Raw genomic sequence first — 27,632 nt, 5'->3', positions numbered from 1 at the left:
TGGGTATAACCAATGAGGAGATGGCATGTGGGTACCTGCTTCTATAAACCAATGAGGAGATGGGAGAGGCAGGACTTTTAGCGCGATCTGCGTCTGAAATAGGAATGACTTCTCTATTTTAGCCCTTGGCGTCGCAGACGCTCGTTGGCATGCGCGAGCAGTGTGTGTGCAATAATTGAATAACATGGATTTCTACATTTATTTTGCAGCGCTCGCGCACGCAACGTGTCCGGTCTGGTCAGCATGCGAGGTAGTGGTTTTTCAGGTTTCCAACTCGTTGGGGATTTATGCTTTGAGGACAGTTGCAGTCAAGCAAAGTCCAGGAAATAGTGTTTAAGAGGCTGGGTTTGTGAATCGCTGGTGTTGACATTAAGAGGTCAGCGACCCCAAGGCAGTGTTTTTTTACACTTCCAGCTCACCTTACAGTGGGTTTTTTATATATATATATATTTTTTTAGGTCAGGCACAGTCAGGGAATGGTTAAGGGAAGACTCACACAGGCTCTCGACTGGTCAGGGTGTTTCTTGTAATTTATTGGATATCAGGATTTTTTAAATATAACCTTTATTTTATCAGGAAGTCATACTGAGACCAAGGTTTATTTGACAGATGAGCCCTGAATTTCATAAATTACAGCAAATACACACTTTAAAATATACATCCAAAATGTAAGCAGAAGGAAAAGCACAGTCATAAAAAACAAACACATTCATCAGTAATAAGGGCCTCAATCAACTTTCTGAATTGCCCTAGAGGGCAAAATAAAATGTAACCACCAGAATAAAATGTAAGAACATTTTGAAGATTGTTCCACAAATAAGGGGCAAGAAAACTAAAAGCTCCGGAGAGACCAAAGGAATTTCCAGAGTCAGCCAACTCTGAGACTGGGTCTGGTAACTCTTATCTCTAAAGATTAGTAATGATGATACAGTTGAAGTGAGAAGTTTGCATACACTTAGGTTGGAGTCATTAAAACTCGTTTTTCAACCACTCCCCAAATTTCTTGTTACAAACAATAGTTTTGGCAAGTCGGTTAGGATCTACTTTTTTTGACACAAGTAATTTTTCCAACAATAGTTTACAGACAGATTATTTCACTTATAATTCACTGTATCACAATTCCAGTGGGTCAGAAGTTTCTTTAAACAGCTTGGAAAATTCTGGAAAATGATTTTGTGGCTTTAAAAGCTTCTGACAGGCTAATTGACATCATTTGAGTCAATTGGAGGTGTACCTGTGGTACTTATTTTCCACCATAATTTGCTCCTACAGTTGATTTCTTCAAACCAAGCTACTTACCTATTGCAGATTCAGTCTTCCCAGCCAGTCTACAATTTTGTTTCTGGTGTCCTTTGACAGCTCTTTGGTCTTGGCCATAGTGGAGTTTGGAGTGTAACTGTTTGAGGTTGTGGACAGGTGTCTTATATACTGAATACAAGTTCAAACAGGTGCCATTAATACAGGTAACGAGTGGAGGACAGAGGAGCCTCTTAAAGAAGAAGTTACAGGTCTGTGAGAGCCAGAAATCGTGCTTGTTTGTAGGTGACCAAATACTTATTTTCCACCATAATTTGCAAATAAATTCATTGAAAATCCTACAATGTGATTTTCTGGATTTTTTTCCCTCATTTTGTCTGTCATAGTTGAAGTGTACCTATGATGAAAATTACAGGCCTCTCTCATCTTTTTAAGTGGGAGAACTTGCACAATTGGTGGCTGACTAAATACTTTTTTGCCCCACTGTATCTAGGAACGTCGACTGAATAATCTGCTTTCTACTATTTAGTAAGACGGAGGACATTTTTCTATAGAGAAGACCAGTTTTATTCTCAGCTACCTAACTAACACATCAATATGCTTTTTAAAAGACAGCTTTTCATCTATCTAGATGCCAAGATATTTGTAGCAGGGACATGATCAATATGGACACCATCCAAAGTACATACAGTGCCTTGCGAAAGTATTCGCCCCCCTTGAACTTTGCGACCTTTTGCCACATTTCAGGCTTCAAACATAAAGATATAAAACTGTATTTTTTTGTGAAGAATCAACAACAAGTGGGACACAATCATGAAGTGGAACGACATTTATTGGATATTTCAAACTTTTTTAACAAATCAAAAACTGAAAAATTGGGCGTGCAAAATTATTCAGCCCCTTTACTTTCAGTGCAGCAAACTCTCTCCAGAAGTTCAGTGAGGAGCTCTGAATGATCCAATGTTGACCTAAATGACTAATGATGATAAATACAATCCACCTGTGTGTAATCAAGTCTCCGTATAAATGCACCTGCACTGTGATAGTCTCAGAGGTCCGTTAAAAGAGCCAAATACAGGACCATTCTGGAAGAAAACCTGATGGAGTCTGCAAAAGACCTGAGACTGGGACGGAGATTTGTCTTCCAACAAGACAATGATCCAAAACATAAAGCAAAATGGAATGGTTCAAAAATAAACATATCCAGGTGTTAGAATGGCCAAGTCAAAGTCCAGACCTGAATCCAATCGAGAATCTGTGGAAAGAACTGAAAACTGCTGTTCACAAATGCTCTCCATCCAACCTCACTGAGCTCGAGCTGTTTTGCAAGGAGGAATGGGAAAAAAATTCAGTCTCTCGATGTGCAAAACTGATAGAGACATACCCCAAGCGACTTACAGCTGTAATCGCAGCAAAAGGTGGCGCTACAAAGTATTAACTTAAGGGGGCTGAATAATTTTGCACGCCCAATTTTTCAGTTTTTGATTTGTTAAAAAAGTTTGAAATATCCAATAAATGTCGTTCCACTTCATGATTGTGTCCCACTTGTTGTTGATTCTTTACAAAAAAATACAGTTTTATATCTTTTTGTTTGAAGCCTGAAATGTGGCAAAAGGTCGCAAAGTTCAAGGGGGCCGAATACTTTCGCAAGGCACTGTATGCTTAAATTATCACTTATTTTTATGCGCTTTAGAGAACAACATATACTTAGTTTTACCTGCATTCAGTATTAATTTCAGGTCAAAGTATTACAGTCTATTCTGTAATAGAAGAAGGCAGACTGTTGTTCAGATAGAGCCTGGTCAACCGTGGGGGCAATATTATACACAACAGTATCGTCGGCAGACAAGCGCAGGTAAAAAACAATTGACATACAAGTCGATATTATTAATGTAAACAGTAAAAGAACAGGACCCAGAATCGACCCCTCTGGGACACCTTTCGTAATATCCAGGAAACTGTATTTAACACCGTCAGTAGATGGTACATAGTGGGTAGAGCGTTGGGCCGGTTAGAGGTTGCAACATTTAACATTCAACATTTAGAGGGCAGAGAACTGCAGCAAAAATAGATTGAGCATATCAGCTCCAGGGGAGTTTTACATAAATTTTCAGCTAGGCATCTAGCACATCACAGATAGTAAGTTGTTGAAATGAAAATATTCACTAGAAGTTGACGGGCTAACCATCAAGTCAGCTGAAGGCTTGCAGATTGACTGACCAGGGTCAACGACACCACTGTTTTTCTCAAATAAAAAGCCTGACGAGAAAAATATTGTTAAAACCAGACAGAACTTGCTTAGTCGGGGAAGAAGAGGAATTTGTATGTTGCCGTGCATTTACTGTTTTCCAAAAGTTTGAAGGATCACCAGCAGAGTCAGAGATGGAGCTTAAAAAGTAGCATGATTTATTTTTGTTATTCAAGATAGTACATCTGTTTCTCAATTGTCTGAAAGATTGTCAGTCCACTACAGAGTCAGTTTTCCTTGCTTTGGCCCAGGCCTGATTTCTCATCTGAATGAGCTCATATAACTCAAAAGAAAACAAATAGCTCGATCTATCTTTAACTTTGAATTGTTTAAAAGGGGCATGTTTATCTGCCAAAGGAATACATATTGAAGATACATTTTCGAAAGCCAACTCAGGGTCAGGAATACAGCAGAAAGTGGCTAAATCAGAGTGGAACCAGAGTAACTCCCAGCAAGAAATAAATGTATATTCTGGTTTATGGACACATCTACAACCAGGAGTTCACTCTGCTCCACTCTGGGTGTGCACAGGACGTCTTGGTGGGGCTCCTGTTGCAAGGTTGGGGCTGCCATGGGGGGCAGAAGTGTCCCAGGCCTGTCCTGGGGATGGGAGTAGGGAGGGTGACCAAAACTAGCCTGGGAGGGATGTTGTGGGGGGAAATGAGGAGGGAGTTGTGGAGAAGAGTGTGTCTGGCGAAGCTCCAAACTATCAGCATATGTAGTCTGATGATTTGAATGATACATGGTGTGGACTGCATCATGTGGTGCAGTTCACACCACCTCAACGGTGTTTTGCCAGACCCTATGGTAGGGGTCAGTGCTGTGTAGAACTGGGCTGAGTTGAGGTGGGCCTGGTCTGGTAGAGCTGTGCTGTGCTGTGATGTGTCAGGTCCGGTAGAGCTGTGCTGAGGCGGACCGCGTCTGGTTAAGCTGTGCTGTGAAGGGCCGAGTCTGGTAGAGATGTGCTGTGATAGACCGGTCTGGTTGAACTGTGCTGTGAAGGGCCAAGTCTGGTAGAGATGTGCTGTGATAGACCGGTCTGGTTGAGCTGTGCTGTGAAGGGCCAAGTCTGGTAGAGATGTGCTGTGATAGACTGGTCTGGTGGAGCTGTGCTGTGAAGGGCCGAGTCTGGTAGAGATGTGCTGTGATAGACCGGTCTGGTTGAGCTGTGCTGTGATGGGCAGGTCTGGTTGTGCTGTGCTGTGCTGTGATGGGCAGGATCTGGTTGTGTTGTACAATGATGGGCCAGGTCTAGTAGAGCTGTGCTGAGGCGGGCCTGGTCTGGTAGCATGAGAGGGAGGTTTTAGGGGGAATTGAAGAGGGTGGTGTGGAGGGCAGTGTGGCTGGCGATGCCCCAAACTCTGTGTGGGGTCTCTTTTACTGCATTTGGCTTGGGCATAGCTCAATGTATCTGCATGCAGTTCCTGGGAAAGAAGTGGTGGAGGATGGTGTGGGGGGCTAGTGTTGCTGGCTGTTCTCCAGTCTCTGTGAAGGGCTACCGGGTGCAGGTCTAGGAACATCTGATTTGTCTCAGGGAGTTGATGGCTGGTCTGCTGCTCCTGTGAGGTGAGGTGGACAGGCCACTAACAGCAACATCTTTTAACATCCTGATGAAGGTGGGGAAGGTCTTTTTGTACAGCTGTACAATGCACTGCAGGCCTGTGTTTTTAATATGTGTAACATTAGGGAAAAAGTCAGTCTGCCTTTGAATTTCTGTCCGTTGATGAAAAGTCATAGTAAGGTGAGTAGGCTACAGATGCGTTGATTCAAAAGTTCCTTTTCAGACCTTTTTAATCAGCCCAATTGTATGACTGACCGCCAACATCAAGGCCTTCTTGATAATGTCTCTCTCTTTCTCTCTCCTCTGACCCTCACACTCACTCTGTTTTTCCACCTCGCCTCATCTCACCTTGTCTCTCCCCACCCTGTCTCGTGATCTCAGTCTGTCTCTGTCGCTGTGTCCCCTCCCCCTCAGGTCCAGCTTATCCATGACAGCACCACCCCGGCCAGTCCCATCAACCCGGCTACCCTGACCCCGGCCACCGAAGGGGGTGCCCAGACCCCAGGGTCTGCCCAGGTCCAGATGACCTGGACGGAAAAGGCCGATGGTGAGCTGGCCAAGCCGCCTGGCGCCTCCACACCGGAGGGTATCAAAGACATCTTCAACATGAAGCCGTGAGTGTGGTTTGGCAAAACTAGTTTATAGGCCCTGATGAAGACCTGAGTGGTCAAAACGTTGTCAATAGTATACAAAGTCTCTTTTCACCTTAAAAAAAACTGGTATACTCCCACGTTTGGCACCGAAAGTTCTTGAAGAGTAACATTCTGATTGGTGTTCTCTTAATAAAGGGATAGTTCACTCCAAAACGATATTTTAGTATTTTGTTCATTAATCCACTGTTAATACAATCCCATGTCAGCAGTCAAGTTTTCAAAAAAGAGCACTTTCAACACAGAAAAAAAATGATGATGTTCTCTGTATTAAAAGTTTTTTGAAAACTTGACAGTTTGCATTCTCACCTTTAATCTTGTGTTCCTCTCCCTTGTCATGCTGCAGTGAGTGGGAAAACCTGTAAGTATTTCTGTAGCTAAAATGTTGGGGGAGCTTACATAAAACAGAGGTCTGGAAAAAATAGTAATTTTGTGGAAAGTTTTATTTATATATATACAGTTGAAGTCAGAAGTTTACATACACTTAGATTGGAGTCATTAAAACTTGTTTTTCAGCCACTCCACAAATGTCTTGTTAACAAACTATAGTTTTGGCAAGTCGGTTAGGACATCTACTTTGTGCATGACACAAGTAATTTTTTCAACAATTGTTTACAGACAGATTATTTAACTTATAGTTCACTGTATCGCAGTTCCAGTGGGTCAGAGGTTTACATACACTAACTTGACTGTGCCTTTAAACAGCTTGGAAGATTCCGGAAAATGATGACATAGCTTTAGAAGCTTCTGATAGGCTTATTGACATCATTTGAGTCAATTGGTGGTGTACCTGTGGATGTATTTCAAGGCCTACCTTCAAACTCAGTGCCTCTTTGCTTCACATCATGGGAAAATCAAAAGAAATCAGCCAAGACCTCAGAAAAAAATGGTAGGTCTCCACAAGTCTGGTTCATCATTGGGAGAAATTTCCAAACGCCTGAAGGTACCACGTTCATCTGTACAAACAATAGTACACAAGTATAACCACCATGGGACCACGCAGCCGTCACACCGCTCAGGAAAGAGACCCGTTCTGTCTCCTAGAGATGAACGTACTTTGGTGCGAAAAGTGCAAATCAATCCCAGAACAACAGCAAAGGACCTTGTGAATATGCTGGAGGAAACAGGTACAAGTGTATCGATATCAAGAGTAAAACGAGTCCTATATCGACATAACCTGAAAGGCCGCTCAGCAAGGAAGAAGCCGCTTCTCCAAAACCGCCATAAAAAAGCCAGACTATGGTTTGCAACTGCACATGGGGACAGAGATCGTACTTTTTGGAGAAATGTCCTCAGTTCTGATGAAACAAAAATAGAACTGTTTAGCTATAATGACCATCGTTATGTTTGGAGCAAAAAGGGGGAGGTTTGCAAGCCGAAGAACACCATCCAAAACGTGAAGCACGAGGGTGGCAGCATCATGTTGTGGGGGTACTTTGCTGCAGGAGGGACTAGTGCACTTCACAAAATAGATGGCATCATGAGGCAGGAACATTATGTGGATATATTGAAGCAACATCTCAAGACATCAGTCAGGAAGTTAAAGCTTGGTCGCAAATGGGTCTTCCAAATGGACAATGACCCCAAGGATACTTCCGAAGTTGTGGCATAATGGCTTAAGGACAACAAAGTCAAGGTATTGGAGTGGCCATCAGAAAGCCTTGACCTCAATCCTATAGAAAATGTGTGGGCCTAACTGAAAAAGTGTGTGCGAGCAAGGAGGCAAACAAACCTTATTAAGTTACACCAGCTCTGCCAGGAGCAATTTAAAGGCAATGCTACCAAATACTAATTTAGTGTATGTAAACTTCTGACCCACTGGGAATGTGATGAAAGAAATAAAAGCTGAAATAAATTGTTCTGTCTGCTATTATTCTGACATTTCACATTCTTAAAATGAAGTGGTGTTCCTAACTGACCTAAACAGGGAATTCTTACTAGGATTAAATGTCAGGAATTGTGAAAAACTGAGTTTAAATGTATTTGGCTAAGGTGTATGTAAACTTCCGACTTCAGCTGTACATTTCCTCAAGGATTCCATAGACCAAGTCAGCAAAGCAAAGGTTGCATTGGTGAAGGAATTAATGAGTGAAAGAGTGACCATTTGTTTTAGCTGTTTGTGAATTAGTAGCCTGAAAGCGTATTAGTTTCACTGAAAGACTTAACATAATACTGCATTATGAACAAATTATGGTTTGGAGCTCAGTAGCGGCCATCTTGTTTATTCCAACAGAAACCAGTCCAATGTGAGACGCATGCACACAGCACTGAGGCTGAATGGTGTCATCGTGAAGAAATCCTCAGAGGCCAAGCTGGTGCTCCTTAACATGCCCGGGCCGCCCAAAAACCGAGCGGGCGACGAGAACTGTATCCTTCTCTATCGCTCTCTCTCACTCTCAGGGAACTTCCAAGGGTGGTCATGCTACAAACATTTATTTTCTCAAGCACAGGGCCGGCTCTAGGCTTTTGGGGGCTCTAAGCAAGATTTGGTTAGGGGTCTCCCCACCTTGCGGCAAAACATTTTAATGGCCCCCGTCTAGGCGACAGAGAGAACATTTTTTGTTTTAATGTTCATTTCCTGCAATTTCACAATTTTATAACAAATTGAATGCAATTCTACTCATTTTGCCATGGGGTGGAGAGACATTTTTGCAGTTTTAAAGCTAATTTCCCAAATGTTGCACATTTTGCCATGGCTTATTTCATGTTTATATGATATCTGAGTGAGAATGACTAACAAAATCAATGGGGGCAACTGGAGTTCAGGGCCCCTGGGCCCGTGTCCTGTGTGCCGGTTTGGTATTTGGCCAATTTTAGATAGCTGGCTACCAATCACAAAATGTACGTGGCAAATTGTAAACTAATTGAGAGACTGACAAAACAAGAGAAAAACTGCTGATGCACAACCACATTGCACCTGGTGTAAGATAGGTTTAGAGTTTAGGTGAGGGTTAGAGTGAATGGTGGAAATCGGAGTGGTTGTTAGAGAGTGTCTGAAGTTGGACTTGGTGTCCATTTTCACACTGTATGGAGTTATTTGTATTTGTATTTATTATGGACCCCCATTAGCCACTGCCAAGGCAGCATCTACTCTTGCCTGGGGTCCAGCAAAAATTAATACAGTCATATACATTATAGTACAATTTGTAAACATTAAAATATATTTTACAACAGATTTCACAACACATTAAGTGTGCGCCCTCCGGCCACTATACTCCAACACACACTCCAGGTTTAGTGTGTATGTTATGTGTGTGTTTCAGTGGAATCTGGTGACTTGAAACATTGACGAGGATGGGAGACCCACAGTATAGGCACGGAATGAACAGAGACAGTTAGACAAAAGAGCTAAGAATGAGTTAGTCCAAGCAAGGAGTAAAATCATTGATGTGTAATAATGTGATTGTGTTTGTGTGTGTGTGTGTGATTGACGCTACATACAGTAATCAGAGAAAATTGATAGGGGTGCTCACAGTGCTTGGAGAGAAAACATTCAATGTACCAGTGGATAAGCGGGGCCATGAGACGTGGCTTCATGTCAGAAGGTGGGTGTAGCTGGTGCATGAAGTCAGGCGCAGGAGAGCAGAATGAGTGAGCAATGTACTTTACTCAAAATAAAGGCACAAGGTAAACATACGCTTGACCAACAATAAATGGTAATCAATTACGCACGGGTGTAAACAGCACCTGTCGAAAACCAGCCACAACGTACCGAATGAACATAGAAACAATCACGCACAAAAACATGGGGGAAGCAGAGGGTTAAATACATGAACATGTAATTGGGGAATGAAACCAGGTGTGTAGAAAACAAAAATAAAACAAATGGAAAATGAAATGTGGATCGGCGACGGCTAGAAGACCGGTGACTTCGCCCGCCGAATGCCGCCTGAACAAGGAGAGGGACCGACTTCGGCGGAAGTCGTGACACTTCATTTCAAGTCAGGAGAGAGTTGACAATGCTAGTGGAGTGGTCATCACCTCTTAATCAGGGAACAGGATAGCAGATACTTTCCATTACAGCTGCGCCATTATAGGTTTGGGCAACGAGTTTCTCTATGAAGTTGACACATTAAAGTAGCCCAAGAAACGTTCCTGAATAAATCCCTGATCATCCACATACCTGACAATAACTGACAATTTTTCCCCCCTGAGGTCTGGAGTTTTTCCTTATCGTTAACCTAACCAGGACTCTGGATCCTATAAGGTATAAAAAAGTTGTATATGGACTATGATGGGTCTAGAGCTGTGCCTGCCGGTTATTGTCAAGCGTCGGTCTCACGGTAATTGACCGTCAATTAACATAAACACATTTAAGCATCTCTTGTCTACCACACTCTTGGCCTACAAGCCACTGATGCAGACCTTTGGAACATCTACATTTTAAAAAGTGTAATAAATCCATTTATGAGACACAATTTGGTTAGAATTCCATGCCATTATTTTATATAATTTTATAGTATGAAGAATACAATTGAACAATGCTGAATAAAATAGAAGGGATATTTTCTCCAAACGATTTTGGTGAGTGCGCACATGTAGCTATTCTGTGTTGAGAGGTTAACAAAGAAATAGGTACTCCTATATATGCTTAATTTAGAGGTATTATTGTAACTTTAGTGGTTCTACTAGGTTGGGCTATATGTTTACATTTTTAATACATTGTAAGGCTGCATGATGCGACTCTAATGGTGATTTGAAAAAAGTCTTGAAAGGCATGAACTCTGTGTAGGCTGTACACACTTCAAAAGTCTTTCACAATTCATATTCACAATTTGACAAGCACTTGATGATGCCTCAAATTTCCCGGCGATATCCCCTTTGTGTGGCCGTAACACACCCTAAAAAATCCATGCCTTTTATGGCCAATGGTCGTGCTCTGAAGCACCTCTTACTCACATGGCTCTCCATCACGTGATCGGGTCTTTCTCAGGCTACAAGTAAAGACAGACACTTTGGGGACGCAACTGCATTCGTCCTTATCCAATTCCGAGGTGCATATTGAAGATATTGAAAGAACTTTCCACATTTACTTTTCGTCAGCCAACAACATGAGTAGGCCTAACGAACAGCAAAATAACTAGCCTATGCCAATCTACTGTCCCCCATAGTACAAAAGTTGACCTATTCTATTCTGTGTGAGAAGTAAATATTCCAACATAGAATGGGACAGTTGTGGGATGCGATAGATCCCAAATTAATACATCTACTAGCATCCCAAAATGTTTTGTTTACTTACGCAATGAGGCGGACGCAACCGATTAGAATGTTCAGCTTAAAATGTGATAAACTATTGGGCTATTTCTTTACATTATACTGTATACTACATTTTCTCCAGATACACAAATGGACTTTAAATCCTTAATGTTATCAAAAATCACTCTCTTTAATCTCGCTTTTAATGGATGATGCAGTGGAAGCTATCAAATCATTATTTATTCATTTTGATCGTAATGTGCAATTACCTTAATAGCGGAACTTTCCCTCTCGTGTCCTCTAAAAGCCAATTCTTGCATGCCCAAAAATGCAGTGTGTTGAGAACATCCCTGTTTCTTCTCATGACTCAATCACACCTAGTGTTATTGCGCAAAATGATATACGGCAATGCTGTAAGGCAAACGCAGCTTTCCATTGGAAATGAATGTACTTCTGGTGTTCCAAAATGCTGTTGGTGTGATCGAGTCTTTATTTTCTCATTGTGTTGCGCAGTTTAAATACGCAGAACTTCGTCCACATGATCGATGTGTTTTTTTTTCAGAAAAGCTTGAATCTGATGCAGGCATTTATATGCTATGTGCTTTTGTTATGCCTTTTAGCTGAGCAATCAATATTCTTCAGGTCACTGTACCCCCCTTTCACAAGGCTCAGACTTTCCAAAAAGCAGATAAGGCCAGCAATACAGGCGGCTTGATGAAAGGCTCTCTGTTAACCAGCTATACTTTTGATACCAATTGGTACCTCTTCTTTTCATCCTTCTTCATGAAACTGATCTCAAGCAGAGGTCAACCCTCTGTTTAATTTGCACCTTTTCCATTTATCCCAGAGAATGAAACGGGTTTTTCAACAAAAAGTCAACAATATTTTTGGTAGAGTTGGCCATTCTGCCATTCTGGTGGTGAAAACTGTACACTCATGCTGGTAGCTAGCTAGCTACTGGCTACTCATAATTACCATATAGGTCTATGGAAGGGGGTAAGGCCAACGAGCCTCCTAGGAAAACGGAAGCTAGCTGTCCTCCGGCAACACCATAGTGCTACCCCAGAGAATGCTGTTGAAGTTACTATAGACCTTATTTGCAAAACAGTGTTTTTTAATCAAGTATTTGGTGACATATTTTCAAGATAATTTCTTTTCATTTTTCACAATTTTTATTTTTATTACATTTCTTTGAGGAAGATGGTCCTCCCCACCCTCCTCAGAGGAGCCTTCACTGGTGTGTTTGTACCTGGGTGTGTGAATCTTCACAGTCCAAGTTGTTCCATAAGGTGTGTTTTTATGTTATTTCAATCTGATGTGGAATAGAGTTCCATGTAGCCATGGATCTATGTAGTATTGTGCGCCTCCTATACTCTGTTCTGGACTTGGGGACTGTGAAGAGACCTCTGGTGGCATGTCTTGTGGGATATGCATGGGTGTCTGAGCTGTGTTCTAGTAGTTTAAACAGACAGCTTGGTGCATTCAACATGTCAATACTTCTTACAAAAACAAGAAGTGATGAAGTAAATCTCTCCTCTTACATAGGGCCATAAGAGATTGACATGCATATTATTAATGTTAGCTTTAAGTTTATATTTAAGGGCCAGCTGTGCTGCCGTGCCTCTGGGCCAGTTGTAATTTTCCGAATTCCCTCTTTGTGGCACCTGATCACACGACTGAGCAGTAGTCCAGGTGTGACAAAACTCGGGCCTGTAGGACCTGCCTTGTTTATATTGTTGTTAAGAAGGCAGAGTAATGCTTTATTATGGACAGACCTTTCCCCATCATAGCTACTGTTGCATCAATATGTTTTGACCTTAACAGTTTACAATCCAGGGTTACTCCAAGCAGAGTAGTCTCATCAACTCAATTTCCACATTATTCATTACAATAATTTGTTGAGATTTATGGTTTAGTTAATGATTTGTCCCAAATACAACCCATTTAGATTTAGAAATATTTAGGACTAACTTTTTTCTTGCCACCCATTCTGACACTGGCTGCAGCTGTTAAGTATTGCAGTGATTTCACTCGATGTAGTAGCTGGCGTGTACAGTGTTGAGTCATCCAGATACATAGACACACAGGCTTTACTCAGAGCCAGTGTCAGGTCATTACGTTAGAAAAAAAATGAAAAAAGTAAGGGGCCTAGACAGCTGCCCTGGGAAATGCCTGATTCTACCTGGATAATGTTGTTGAGGCTACCATTAAATAACACTGTGTTCTATTAGACAGGGAACTCTCAATCCACAATAAATGTTTTCAAATGTATAAAATGTTTTAAACAGAATTACCTTATTTAGAGTATTCAGGCCATTTGCTATGAATTTCGAAATTGAGCTCAGGTGCATCCTGTTTCCATTGATCATCCTTGAGAAGTTTCTACAACTTGATTGGAGCCCACTTGTGATATATTGATTTTACATGATTTGGAAAGGCTGTCTATATAAAGTCCCACAGTTGACAGTGCATGTCAGAGAAAAAAACAAGTCATGAGGTCGAAGGAATTGTCTGGAGAGCTCTGAACCAGGATTGTGTTGAGGCACAGATCTGAGGAAGGATACCAAAAAATGTCTGCAGCATTGAAGGTCCCCTAGAACACAGTGGCCTCCATCATTCTTAAATGGAAGAAGTTTGTAACCACCAAGGCTCATCCTAGAGCTGGCCGCCCGGCCAAACTGTGCTATCGGGGGAGAAGGACCAAGAACCTGATGGTCACCCTAACAAAGCTTCAGAGTTCTTCTCTGGAGATGGGAGAAACTTCCAGAAGAACAACCATCTCTGCAGCACTCCACCAATCAGGCCTTTATGGTAGAGTGGTCAGACAGAAGCTACTCCTCAGTAAAAGGCACATTACAGCCCGCTTGGAGTTTGCCAAAAGGCTCATAAAGAACTCAGACCATGGCCTGAATGGCCTCAAACTCTTTGGCCTGAATGCCAAGCGTCACATCTGGAGGAAACCCGGCACCATCCCTACGGTGAAGCATGGTGGTGGCAGCATCATGCTGTGGGGATGTTTTTCAGCGACAGGGACTGGGAGACTAGTCAGGATTGAGGCAAATATGAATGGAGTAAAGTACAGAAAGATCCTTGACGAAAATCTGCTCCAAAGTACTTGTGACCTCAGACTGGGGAGAAGGTTCACCTTTCAACAGGACAACAACCCTAAGCATACAGCCAAGACAACGCTGGAGTGGCTTCGGGCTTCGGGACAGGTCGCTGAATGTCCTTGAGTAGCCCAGACTTGAATCCAATCAAACATCTTTGGAGAGACCTGAAAATAGCTGTGCAGCGATGCTCAAAATGCAACCAGACAGAGATTAAGAGGATCTGCAAAAAACAATGGAACTTCTCAAATACAGGTGTGCCAAGCTTGTAGAGTCGTACCAAGAAGACGCTAGGCTGTAATTGCTGCCAAAGGTGCTTCAGCAAAGTACTGAGTAAAGGGTCTGAATACTTATGTAAATGTGATATTTCAGTTTATTTTTTATTTTTAATACATTTGCAAGCATTTCAAAAAAACTGCTTTTGCTTTGTCATTATGGGGTATTTTGTGCAGAATTATGAGATGTAAAAAAATATCTTATAGAATAAGGCTGTATAACGTACCTAAATTGAAAAAAGTCAAGGGGTCTGAATACTTTCTGAATGCAATGTATATTTTTTTGTCAGCAGAATACTATGATGGATAATGTCAAAAGCCTCACTGAAGTCTAATAAAACAGCTCTCACAATATTTTTCTTCAATAACTTCTTTCAGCCAATCATCAGTCGTTTGTGTAAGTGCGATGCATGTTGAATGCCCTGTCCTGTAAACTAGCATTGTTTCTGGTCAAACATAATTTTTTACTAAAGTTTACTACGGGTTGGTAATAGGCTGATTGGTATTTGAGCTATTTGAGCCAGTAAAGGGTGCTTTACTATTCTTGGGTAGAGGAATGACTTCTTGCTTCTTCCCAGGCTTAGATTGAAGAGATGGCAAGTAGGAGCAATATCCGGCCTCCCGGGTAGCACAGTGGTCTAAGGCAGTACATAGAAGTTGCTAGCTGAGCCACTAGAAATCCTGGTTAGAATCCAGGCTCTGTCGCAGCCGGCCTCAACCGGGAGACCCATGGGGCGACGTACAATTGGCCCAGCGTCGTCCGGGTTAGGGGAGGGTTTGGCCGGCAGGGATGTCCTTGTCTCATCACGCTCTAGCGACTCCTGTGGCGGGACAGGCGCATGCACGCTGACACTGTGCTAGGTGTACTGTGTTTCATCCGACACATTATTGTGGCTGGCTTCTAGGTTAAGGTGGCATTGTGGTTGGGTCGTGTTTCGGAGGACACATGGCTCTTGACCAGTCTAGAGTGCCCCTATAATCCCATCCTCCAGAGTTGTAGGTCCAGTGGCCTGGGACGTAGGTGTGGACATCCGCCAGGCTTGAGAGAGGGAGCCCACACTCCTGAACTGTCCTCCTGAGCGCATCTACATTCCCACAGGGATAAGGGATCAGCTGCTGACCTGGGCACACACAGCTTTCGTCACTGGACATCTCGCACTATCCACTCCATCGCTGAGAAGTTCTTCCCCACTGGTGCACACCAAGTCCCCCTGGAATGCACCAGTGGGGAAGCTCTTGCCGCTTCCCGTGCCTCAGCGACCCTGGTCTCATCTATCCATCGAGTTTGTAACTGATCTCTACTCTGACGGTTTCACCACCATTCACCACCACTCTTCCAGCAGGTCTTCCAGCATTATGGCCTTCCGGAGTACATAGTTTCCAACGTGGCCCCCAATTCACATCACGAGTATGGAGGGCCTTCATGGAGAAGCTCTGGGTCACAGTCAGCCTCACTTCCGGGTTACCATGGAGAGGATGAACCAGGAGCTGGGGAGGTTCCTGAGGAGTCACTCTCAGGACCGGCAGGGTGCGTGGGAACGATTCTTTCCAAGGGCAGAGTATGCCCAGAACTCGCTGCGTCACTCTTCCACTGGGTTGACGCTCTTCCACTGGGTTGACCCTCTTCCAGTGTGTTCTGGGTTTTCAGCCCTGCCCTGGCCTCCAGACCGAAGCTCCTGCAATTCATCAGTGGTTCCGCACACGCAGAAGTGTGGAGCCATGAGCATGTTAGACTCCAGCATGCCATCCATCGTCAAAAGGAACAGGCAGACCGCCACCACAGTGAGACCCCTGTGTTCCACCCTGGGGATCGCATCTGGCTCTCTACCAGGATCCTCCCACTCCACCTGCCCTGCAAGAAACTGAGCCCCCGGTTTGTGGGGCTGTTCAAGGTTCTCCGTAGGGTCAATGAGGTGACATATAGGTTACAGTTGCCTAGTCACTATCGTATCTCATCCTCGTTTCATGTCTCCCTTCTCTCAGGCCGGTGGTTCCTGGTCCCCTAGTTGATGCTGTCCCCCACGACACCCCACCACCTCCCCTGGACGTCGAGGGGAATACGGCGTATGCTGTCAGATCCGTACGGGACTCACGGCATCGTGGGGGGTCAACTCAAGTATCTGATGGACTGGGAGGGATATGGCCCAGAGGAGCGGTGTTAGGTTCCGCTGAAAGACATTCTGGATCCCAACATCATCCATGCTTTCCACTTCCTCAGGGTCGCCACCCTGGTCAGCGTCATCCTGCGGCAGGAGCCGCACGTCAGAGGGGGGGGTACTGTCACGTCTGCTCCTCTCCTCCGGCGCGCAATGTCGCCAGAATACTAACAACCGGTCCTGGGATTCATCATTACGCACATCTGGCATCCTTCATTACGCACACCTGCAGATCATCATGATTCACACCTGGACTCCATTACCTTCCTCATTACCTCACCTTTATATGTCCCACCCTTACAGTGGGGCAAAAAAGTATTTAGTCAGCCACCAATTGTGCAAGTTCTACCACTTAAAAAGATGAGAGAGGCCTGGAAATTTCATCATAGGTACACTTCAACTATGACAGACAAAATGAGAAGAAAAAAATCCAGAAAATCACATTGTAGGATTTTTTATGAATTAATTTGCAAATTATGGTGGAAAATAAAGTATTTGGTTTATCTCAATACTTTGTTATATACCCTTTATTGGCAATGACAGAGGTCAAACGTTTTCTGTAAGTCTTCACAAGGTTTTCACACACTGTTGCTGGTATTTTGGCCCATTCCTCCATGCAGATCTCCTCTAGAGCAGTGATGTTTTGGGGCTGTTGCTGGGCAACACGGACTTTCAACTCCCTCCAAAGATTTTCTATGGGGTTGAGATCTGGAGACTGGCTAGCCAACTCCAGGACCTTGAAATGCTTCTTACGAAGCCACTCCATTGCCCGGGCGGTGTGTTTGGGATCATTGTCATGCTGAAAGACCAAGCCACGTTTCATCTTCAATGCCCTTGCTGATGGAAGGAGGTTTTCACTCAAAATCTCACGATACATGGCCCCATTCATTCTTTCCTTTACACGGATCAGTCGTTCTGGTCCCTTTGCAGAAAAACAGCTCCAAAGCATGATTTTTCCACAGTAGGTATGGTGTTCTTTGGATGCAACTCAGCATTCTTTGTCCTCCAAACACGACGAGTTGAGTTTTTACCAAAAAGCTCTATTTTGGTTTCATCTGACCATATGACCATATTCACTAGGTCCCCCCGTGTGGTTCTGGGATTTTTGCTCACTGTTTTTGTGATCACGGGGTGAGATCTTGCGTGGAGCCCCAGATCGAGGGAGATTATCAGTGGTCTTGTATGTCTTCCATTTCATAATAATTGCTCTCACAGTTGATTTCTTCAAACCAAGCTGCTTACCTATTGCAGATTCAGTCTTCCCAGCCTGGTGCAGGTCTACAATTTTGTTTCTGGTGTCCTTTGACAGCTCTTTGGTCTTGGCCATAGTGGAGTTTCGAGTGTGACTGTTTGATGTTGTGGACAGGTGTCTTTTAACTGATAACAAGTTCAAAGAGGTGCTATTAACACAGGTAACGAGTGGAGGACAGTGGAGCCTCTTAAAGAAGAAGTTACAGGTCTGTGAGAGCCAGAAATCTTGCTTGTTTGTAGGTGACCAAATACTTATTTTCCACCATAATTTGCAAATAAATTCATTAAAAATCCTACAATGTGATTTTCTGGATTTTTTTTCTCATTTTGTCTGTCATAGTTGAAGTGTACCTATGATGAAAATTACAGGCCTCTCTCAACTTGCACAATTGGTGGCTGACTAAATACTTTTTTGCCCCACTGTATGTTCATTCCTCAGTCGGTATTGTTTCCTGTTTTTACGCTCTCTCGCCACTGTTAAGCTGTCTTGTTTCATGTTTGTTGTTTTATTAAACATTTCACCTGTTCTTGACTCACAGCGTCATCGCTACTGTTGGCAGGTGAAAAAGCCAGCTTTAAATCCACTGTCGATCATCCAGCTCTGGCTCCTCTCTCCCCTTGCTTTCAACAAATTCATGGATTTGAGGGAGGAGAGGGAGAAATCTTTCCGAAACTCTTCCACAAGACAGCCATCTCACCTCATTGTGAAATATCAAGTCGCAGTATTCCTCCAGCAACTTGCGTAATTGACAGTGATTCAGTGCCCTCGCAATAATATTGTTCACCATGCACATAAGTTACTGCATCACATTCTGTAAGTCACAGTCTTTGAGTTCAGCCACAAGTGCTTCCTGATGAATGAAACATAAGAAATTTGGAATATCTGTCTCTTTCTCATCAGGCCCTTCTCCTTCCCTCGCATGTTTGGGGTGCCGTCAGTGCACACAGAAGCCAAATTTGACCAGTCAATATTATTATCAGCAAACAACAGGGCTTTCAGAGTATCCTCTCCTCGTGTTTGTCCCTGAAGGGGCAGTAAACATAAGTTCCTCTCTGAATGACTCGTTTTGAGGGAAGCGGACCCAAACACATAATTTAGCAATGTCACATACATCATACTAAAACATGGCACCACGGATATGTTAGTTATCAGTTACTCACCGATGTCCTCACCGATGTCTTGTTATGGTCGACTCTGAGTTGCAGTCCCTTAATTTGCTTTGAAATAGCTTCCTTGTTTGTGAAAATTGCATACAATATTTTGGCTGAGGCGTCTGTGAAGGCCTTCTTGTTTCTCATGAGTCTCCAAGCAATCTCATATGTTGCCTCTGTCGTTTTCTCTGCAACAGTGCTAGATCTGTCCATTTGTTGTGTTCCTTTGAGCTGTCCTTTAAGCAAATAAGACAAAGTGAGCTAGTCCCATCATGCAGTACAAAAAAATACTTGCCTGTCCATTTCTCTTGGGACTTTCTGTGTTCTTCTTGAAATCAATCGTATCCTTCTCTTAGCCACCAGAGCCAATTTAGCCACGCTAGCTACGTTAGCTATCTGCATTTCCCCGCCGCCATCTTCCTGATTTTCCTGGTTCTCCGGTGGTTGCTCATTCACAGCTTGTTCTCCAGCTCTTCCCCTACATTTTTATTGTCAATAGATGTACATTTCTTTTTTACAATAAAATGATCCATGTCGACCAGACTGCAAAAATACCTAGTAGCAAACTGATATGTGTAGGTCGCTGTAGCTGAGCAGCTGCACTATACTGCCATCTATCTGCCGTCCAGTGAACAATAGATATATTCAATGAAGTGATTCAGGCCTGCAGTAAACACATTGAATTGAAATTGTATCATTGTTATGTATTATGAATGGAAAATAGGAAAATCACTGCGAGCCGCAAATTTAGGGCTCGGCCTGCGGGCTGCACAATGAGTACCACTGATCTAGTATAATGATTAGCCTCATACACATTGTCTATTGGTATCGTATTTAAATTGAGAACATATAGCCCAACAATATGTGAGTTAAGCTATTCTCCGCTTCAGATGCACAATGTCAAGGGTGAATTGCAAATGCCCATATGGCTAATCGCAGGGTTTCCCAAACTCGGCCCTCGGGACTCCAAGGGGTGCATGTTTTGGTTTTTAACCTAGTACTACACATCTGTGCTGATTCAAATAATCATGTAATCATCAAGCTTTGAATAATTTGAATCAGCTGTGTAGTGTTAGGGAGAAGAAAAAAAACATGCACTCCTTTTGGTCCTGAGGACTGAGTTTGGGAAATGCTGGGCTAATGCCATCATACTGTAGGCCAGTGGTTCCCAGCTCCGGTCCTCAAGTCTCCCCAACAGTACAGAGTTTTATTGTTATCCCAGAAAAGCACACCTGATTCATCTTGTCAACTAATCATCAGGCCCTCAATGAGTTGAATCAGCTATGTTTGTCTGGGGCTGCAACAAAAATGTGCTGTGGGGGGTACTCAATGACTGGAGTTGGGAACCACTGCTGTAGGCTTATGGTTGCATTGGCGTTGCATGCCGTTATCAGCTGCAAAATGGGTTCACATGGCTGATATCCTGATAAAAGAGTGACAATCAAATAAAACTAATTGGAGAGCTTACAACTGAACAACAATATAGGTAATGTTCATTTGAGAAAAATAACAGACAAATTAGAGTTAGATTCCCTTACCCTCTTCAATTGCAGGATTGTGAGATGTGATTAATCAAAGTTATCACAATTTCATCTTGAAAAATAGTTAACAATTAAAACAAGTAAACACTTCAGAATCAACACTATTTTAAAAATGTGTATAATATTAAGTAGTCTAACTCGTATGTGAAGGTAAGACATCTTAGTAACAAGTGGGCTATTAGTAAAACAGAATTTCAGTTGAACAAAAAAAAGTTAACCTCACTCCACTGATCCCTGATCTACTGGGTGAGCAGACTTCTGTTCCAGCCAAGCAATAGCACACTTGGGTTTGATAAATTCAATCAGGTGTGTTAGTGCTGGGCTAGAACAGAAGCCTGCTCATCCAGCTGGGTTGGCCTGCTCCAGTTGTAATAGGTTTATAAAGTACATTGACTTTTAAACTGTATTTTCGTTTTCAAAATGTGCTAACATAGGTACACATAATTCTTGGTATACAAGGATTTACCCTTATTCTCTTGCAACATTCATTGGGACCTCATCTGCAGACAGGGTTACACAGCTCTCTGTATCTGAGGACAGAAAACATCAAAGAAACAGGCTAACTAACTAGCTAATATGAAGTTAGCTAACTGGTGATATTTAATTCACTTGGCTAGCTATACAGTATGTAAAGTTAGTTAGCTACTGTAGCTAGCTAGCTAGCAAACATTATGTTAGCAGCTCATTTGTGTTAGCCTGCACACAAAGTTCCTGTAGCTATCATTTTCAAAATATATGTTTTCACTTGAATAGGTTCTCCCCACTGCCTCTGTTTTCTGGATCCTTCAAAAAATAAAATAATGGGCAATCTGAAAGCAAAATGCAGCCAGCCATGTGGACTTTCCCCAGACTGACTGATCTTCCAACATGGCGCCTTGTGCGGTTGCTAGGTGATTTGTGATGCAACTGCAAGCCCTCTATACCTCTCTGTTGATATCACATACATTATCAAGCATTTTACACATATTATCCAGATACTGACTGTTAGCGCTTGGTGGTCTATAGCAGCTTTCTACAAGAATGGGCTTTATGTGGGGCAGATGAACCTGTATCCATATTACTTCAACAGTATTTGACATGAGATCCTCTCTACGCTTTACTGGAATATAAACCACAACACCACCCCCCTTTAGCATTTCTTTTTGCATGTTATAACTATGTATTCCTACCACTATACCATCAAAGGTATTATCTAAGTGAGTTTCAGAGATCAGTATATGAATGTCATCTGTTACTAGCAAGTTGTCAATTTCATTAACCTTGTTTCTTAGGCTACATACAGGATGTTAATGTCGGCTATTTTTAGCATTTTTTTGGCGGGATGCTTGATTGTTTTACTGAGCATCTTATCAGAAATAGACATGAAAGTTATATTTATATTTGAGCTAATAGCGCAGGGTGAGCTGCACACAATGAACTTCCTACTAGGGCACACTGCCTCAGTGATAATAGTTTAACTCTGGTTCATAGACATATGATTACTGCATACAATAGCTATAGGATTGACAGAGGCATTCAGGGACTTAGAGGGACATAAATTAGATTACTTATAAACCTGTTATGGCTAGACATTCTACTAGCGGAATTCCTCGACAACATCCGGTGAAATGGCAGAGCGCCAAATTCAAATTAAATTACAATAAATATTCAACTTTCATGAAATCACACATGCAATACACCAAATTAAAGCTAAACTTGTTGTTGATCCAGCCAAAATGTCAGATTTCAAAAAGGCTTTATGGCGAAAGCAAACCATGCTATTATCTGAGGATAGCACCCCATCAAACAAACACAGACAATCATGTTTCAACCCGCCAGGCGCAACACGAAACTCAGAAATAAAGATATAATTCATGCCTTTCCTTTGACGAGCTTTTCTGTTGGCACTCCAATATGTCCCATAAACATCACAAATGGTCCTTTTGTTCGATTAATTCCGTCGTTATATATCCAAAATGTCAATTTATTTGGCACGTTTGATCCAGAAAAATACTGGTTCCAACTCGCGCAACATGACTACAAAATATCTCATAAGTTACCTGTAATCTTTGTCCAAACATTTCAAACAACTTTCCTAATGCAACTTTGGGTACATTTTAACATAAATAATCGATACAATTTAAGACGGGATAAACTGTGTTCAATACCGGACGAAAACAATGTGGAGCGTGCTTTCAGGTCACGCGCCTCTAACAAACAGTACACTTCACTCCTCCCTCGTTCTGAACTGCCCTACTTCTTCATTACACAAAGGAAAAACATCAACCAATTTCTAAAGAACTGGAACTGCAAGCAAGTGCCTTAGAAATCCAGATCCCCATAGAATACCCATTGAAAAGAGAGTGACCTCAAAAAAAAATCCTGGATGGTTCGTCCTTGGGGTTTCGCCTGCCAAATAAGTTCTGTTATACTCACAGACATCATTCAAACAGTTTTAGAAACTTCAGAGTGTTTTCCATCCATATACTAATACTATGCATATATTTGCTTCTGGGCCTGAGTAGCAGACAGTTTACTTTGGGCACGCTTTTCATCCGGACATGAATATACTTGCTCCTAGCCCGAACAGGATTTATATTATGACTTCCAACGTTCATGGGACAATGTACATTTGCTGCAGCACTATGACAACTCAGAGACACAATGGTAGGGATTATCTGAGCAGGGCTTGGTTCATTGATAAGTCATTGTCTAGGAGCCAAGATGATTTGGATGGACTCTGTCATTCCTATAAAGCGTCTTCTGTTTCCAGAAGGTGACAAAGTTATCTCTAAACGTTATGCCAATGTAAGGGGCTTAATATAGTTGTATTCCAGCCACTAGGGGTACTCAGGTGAAGCCCAAGGGAAATAAAGAAATATAGTTTAAGTGAATTGGGGAGAGTAAGAACGTGCTGTAAACTGCTGTTACATGTATGATTAAATATGATTCAAGTCAAGTAAACAGTACCTTTCATGGTGTAGTTTATATTATAAGCTCATAGAAAGGGTAACACCAACAAAGCTACAGTAATCTTTTAGCCAGGTATGTAATGCCAGTAGCCTGCTGATGAATCTTTCACAGGCGCGGTCCAACGATGGTACCTGGCCTGAAATAATTGGCTGCTTTTTTAGAAACTTTCAAAGCTAGAATCAGTTTTTAAAAATCAATTTTCAGCAGTTCCGAGCTAGCCCTCCTAATGTTGTTTGACCCCACATGGACTACAACAGCATCAGCCCCCTGGCTTCCACAGCATCTTTCTGTAGGATCTTTAAATGAACATACTATAGCTTTACTCATGTTAACACTCCCATGGAGTTTACAGAATGGAGTATTTAAGTCATCTTCACACAGCTTATCTGCCCATAGAAGCTGTGTCGTTACAAATAAGTATCTGACTTGTTTTTGTTTTTTAGTTTTAGTTTGCTTTTTTGTGTCCACCACACTGGGGTAGTGGTCTGAAGAAGGCTGAAGAGGTGTTCTGGGAGAGGGGTGGAGGGTAGTCTGGTGGAACATGAACCTTACCACCCACTTCCCCAATGTGGGATGGTTATTTCTAACGGCTGTCGATGGTATTATATGCCTATGATTAAATACTTTTTTTTAAGAAAGAAAAAAAGAGACAGAACCTTGCAAAAAAATACATTAAAAGGGGGCCTTCCGGGTGGTCTAGGGCTGTGCCACCAGAGACTCTGGGTTCGCGCCCAGGCTCTGTCGCAGCCGGCCGCGACCAAGAGGTCCATGGGGCGATGGCACAATTGGCCTTGTGTCGTCCGGGTTCGGGAGGGTTTGGCCCAGGAGGGATATCCTTGTCTCATTGCGCACTAGCGACTTCTGTGGCGGGCCGGGCGCAGTGCACGCTAACCAGGTCGCCAGGTGCGCTGTGTTTCCTCCGACACATTGGTGCGGCTGGCTGGCTTCCGGGATGCACGCTTGGATGCGCACTGTGTTAAGAAGCAGTGCGGCTTGGTTGGGTTGTATTTCGGAGGACGCATGAGTTGTAGTGATGAGACAAGATAGTAACTACTAACAATTTGATACCACGAAATTGGGGAGAAAAGGGGGTAAAATAAAAAATATATATACAAAAAAGTAATTGGAATCAAAAAAATACATTAAAAAACAATTTATAATAAAGAGAGAAATTATTATAAAAAAATAGTTGGAGGTAGGTAAACATTTTAATAAAATAAATATTAAACAAGTAAGTATCTGGCTACTAGTAAAAGTAAGCATAACGCTACAGAGGTGCACCAGTTAGTTGTTTTCCTTATCTTTTGCGCCCTCTCAGACATGGAGTTCCTGGAGGTCCTGACTGAAGGTCTCAACAGGGTTCTACTGGTTCGCGGTGGCGGTCGTGAGGTCATCACCATCTACTCTTGAGAGAGCAGCCCCCCCCCCCAAGTCCCTGATCCCCCTTCCATTTGTTTCTGTCAGACACTCCGCTCACACCCAAGCAATACCCCATCTCACCTTGCGTCTCTTCATGCTATCTTCTGTTTGCCTTAAAACACACTCTCACACACACAAACACAGAATCTATTCAGACTAGTAGGATGCTATTTAGATTACCTCACACACTTTAGAGCCTTTTCCGGTCCTATAAGATGTCAGAGGTAGCCTCTTTTAGCTTCATATCCAGACCACATATCATCTAGAGCAGATGGCTCAGAGACTTCGCCTCCCCCTGTCCGTGACTCAAATAACCTACAAAGGAAAGGTTTAGTCCACTTCCAATTCACCCAGCAAGATTATCAATCAGTACTCTGAAATGAAATAGCGTGAAATACTGCCCTCTGCTGATTGCAGGTAGCCATCACTGTCCAGTTCCACACCCTTTGTGCTATTCATAGCTGCCTATTGGTCAATCCACTGGTCACTTGGTTATGGAGTCAAGGATACAGAGGGTTAGGTGAGCTGGGTTGTTCAGTGTGATGTGTGTGTCTGTGTGTGTTTAAGGCTGCGTTTGCACAGGTAGCCCAATATGATGTTTTCTTCAGTAATTGGTCTTTTGACCAATCAGATAAGCTCTGAAAAAGATCTGATATGATTGGTCAAAAGACCAATTATTGGAAAAAATCAGAATTGGGATGCCTGTGTAGACGCAGCTTAAGTGTCTCATTCATCCGATTGTGGTTTGTTATGAGGGGATGTTTTAGAGTGTCATCGATTTGGAGTCACCTACCTATCAACATGGAGTAGCCTAACGCAAGACTGAACAGTGGTCAGTGGAGAACTGAGGATGTTGACGTTGTGTAGCTAGTCGTGTAAATAAGACCCTGCGAAACCACAGCGAAGAGAGAATACCAAAAGACTCATGTGGGAAACCCTGTTCATTAAGTGCGGAGATGACCACCGTCGAGAAAGACTGCTACTCATGGTCATGGTTGGTGGTTTGAAGAAAACTTGGTCATTCTTTTAATCAGGGTAAGTTGTGAACGAAGGAGCAAAGTTTGGAGGAAGATGGGAGAGAAACGAACAAGCCTCCGTGATGACATAGATCGTGCTCTATGAACTTTGACCTCATCTTGAGTACTCTGCAACATGTCGTCCTCATGTCGCTGTACTTTGTTTTTGCTCTCGCACTGTCATCATATTTATACTTCTCCCTTTTCCCCCTTTCTAAGTGTCTATGTGTCCCGTCTAGATCCAGCCACTGTTAGTGCCAAAAACAACAAGGCTAGCTTGACTTAAGATATTGATACGTTGTTAAACTGTGAGGAGCGTTCTTAGCAGAAAGGTCGTCTGACAGAAAAGCAGGGGCTCTTTCTCAATGTTCTTTCCTTGATTCCTACTATCCCCTTTGCTCGCCTCCTTGGACAGAGAGACAAAGAATCGAGGAAAGACAATTGAAAAAGAGCCCCTGCTCTTATGTCAGACGACCTTTCCACTAAGAACGAGAAACTGAAAAGAGACAGGGAAATATTATGAGCAGTGAGTTCATCATTGTCAGACACCCACACCCCTTGACCCCAGTGTGGATCACTGTAAATAGTGTAAAAGCTCTGACGCGTTGTTAATTATGAGTGTAGTATGTTTGTGACTTACTAAAAAGCTTCTAGTGGAGAAAATGTTCCTTCTCTCAAAGGGTCGGTTCAAAACTGCTTTTGGATGGCTTAGGCTCCTATCACTATGGTAACTGTCACTGTATCCCTGACGAGTACTGCACCTGCACTGTCCCCCACTGTGCAACAGGTGATTTAATGAATTTACCAGTTCATTAAATGAACATTTTTCCACCTAGAAAACAAAATGTTGTTTATGTTTATAGACAAAAGTTATGCATATTTATATAATAGAGATATAATTTTAATTATCGCAAAAAAATATATGTTGTTTTGCCAAATTTAGATATGTTTACATGTGCCATATAAAAAAAATATTTTTTAAATGAAATCGATCTATGAAAGTCTAATATTGATTTAAATTACAGAGTACAAATTGTGCATTAGGTTGAAGGGTTAGTGTGCAATTAAATAGTAATAGATATAAAAAGTGATGGAATGGAAAAGGGTTACACAGCTATGAAACTCACCCCATCCGTAACACTGAACCCTATGCAGTATAATCCAAATATGTGATTTCGTATCCACAAAATTGGCACAGATTTGAGCCAATATGTATGGCCCTGACAATGAATGGATTATTAGCTAATTACAACAAAGACGTATAAAGTGCATTTTGAAAGGAATCTGAAATTTGGTCTTACATATTCATGTTATTTATTTTTTTACTCATCTATTTTGTATGTAGATTTCATATGTCTAAGGAATTTATTAATATATCACAATGACAACTATCATCATGTATTTATTTTGTGTTTTGAAAGTCACTTGCACTTGTAGTGGAACTACGAAAAAATATATATAATATATATAATAGAGGGTTCAAAACAACAAATTATAACTAGTTTATAGAGCTGTTGAACCCAGTATTTATGTTTAAAGTGTTGTTTGAAAGTCAGACTCATATGTTGTGAATTCTGCTAGTATTAGAGTTATTTGTAAATGAACACATCTAAAGGAACATACAAAAGATATCAGAAAAAGGGTAGGCATATATAGAAATACATATCAATGCTGGTGGCTTGTCTCCTCCAAGACTTGACCTGGATTTACCTATTAACTATTGACCTGAGAGTCTTTCTGGACAGGAGTTATTTTCAGCTTTGGAAGAGAACTTTCCTGAATATATTATACAGTATCTTGAGGCAATACTTATACCATTATGGTGCAATTTGTTTGGGAGTCCGGGGTAGT

At 42.2% G+C, this 27,632-nt stretch overlaps 1 protein-coding gene across 1 annotated transcript in view; it reads left to right on the top strand.

Annotated features, from left to right (window-relative positions):
• LOC112267067 (solute carrier family 12 member 5a) overlaps positions 1-27,408 on the top strand; it is a 301,110-nt gene extending 273,702 nt beyond the window's left edge. The window contains 4 exon segments of the mRNA XM_024445133.2: positions 5,481-5,680; positions 6,063-6,077; positions 7,950-8,083; positions 24,665-27,408. Coding sequence (XP_024300901.2) covers positions 5,481-5,680; positions 6,063-6,077; positions 7,950-8,083; positions 24,665-24,756 — 441 coding nt within the window. The 3' untranslated portion in view covers positions 24,757-27,408.
• The last annotated feature ends 224 nt before the right edge of the window (positions 27,409-27,632 follow it).

This window comes from Oncorhynchus tshawytscha, linkage group LG02 (genome assembly GCF_018296145.1).
Source record: "Oncorhynchus tshawytscha isolate Ot180627B linkage group LG02, Otsh_v2.0, whole genome shotgun sequence".
Taxonomy (NCBI): domain Eukaryota; kingdom Metazoa; phylum Chordata; class Actinopteri; order Salmoniformes; family Salmonidae; genus Oncorhynchus; species Oncorhynchus tshawytscha.
This window is presented reverse-complemented; position numbering and strand designations above follow the sequence as displayed.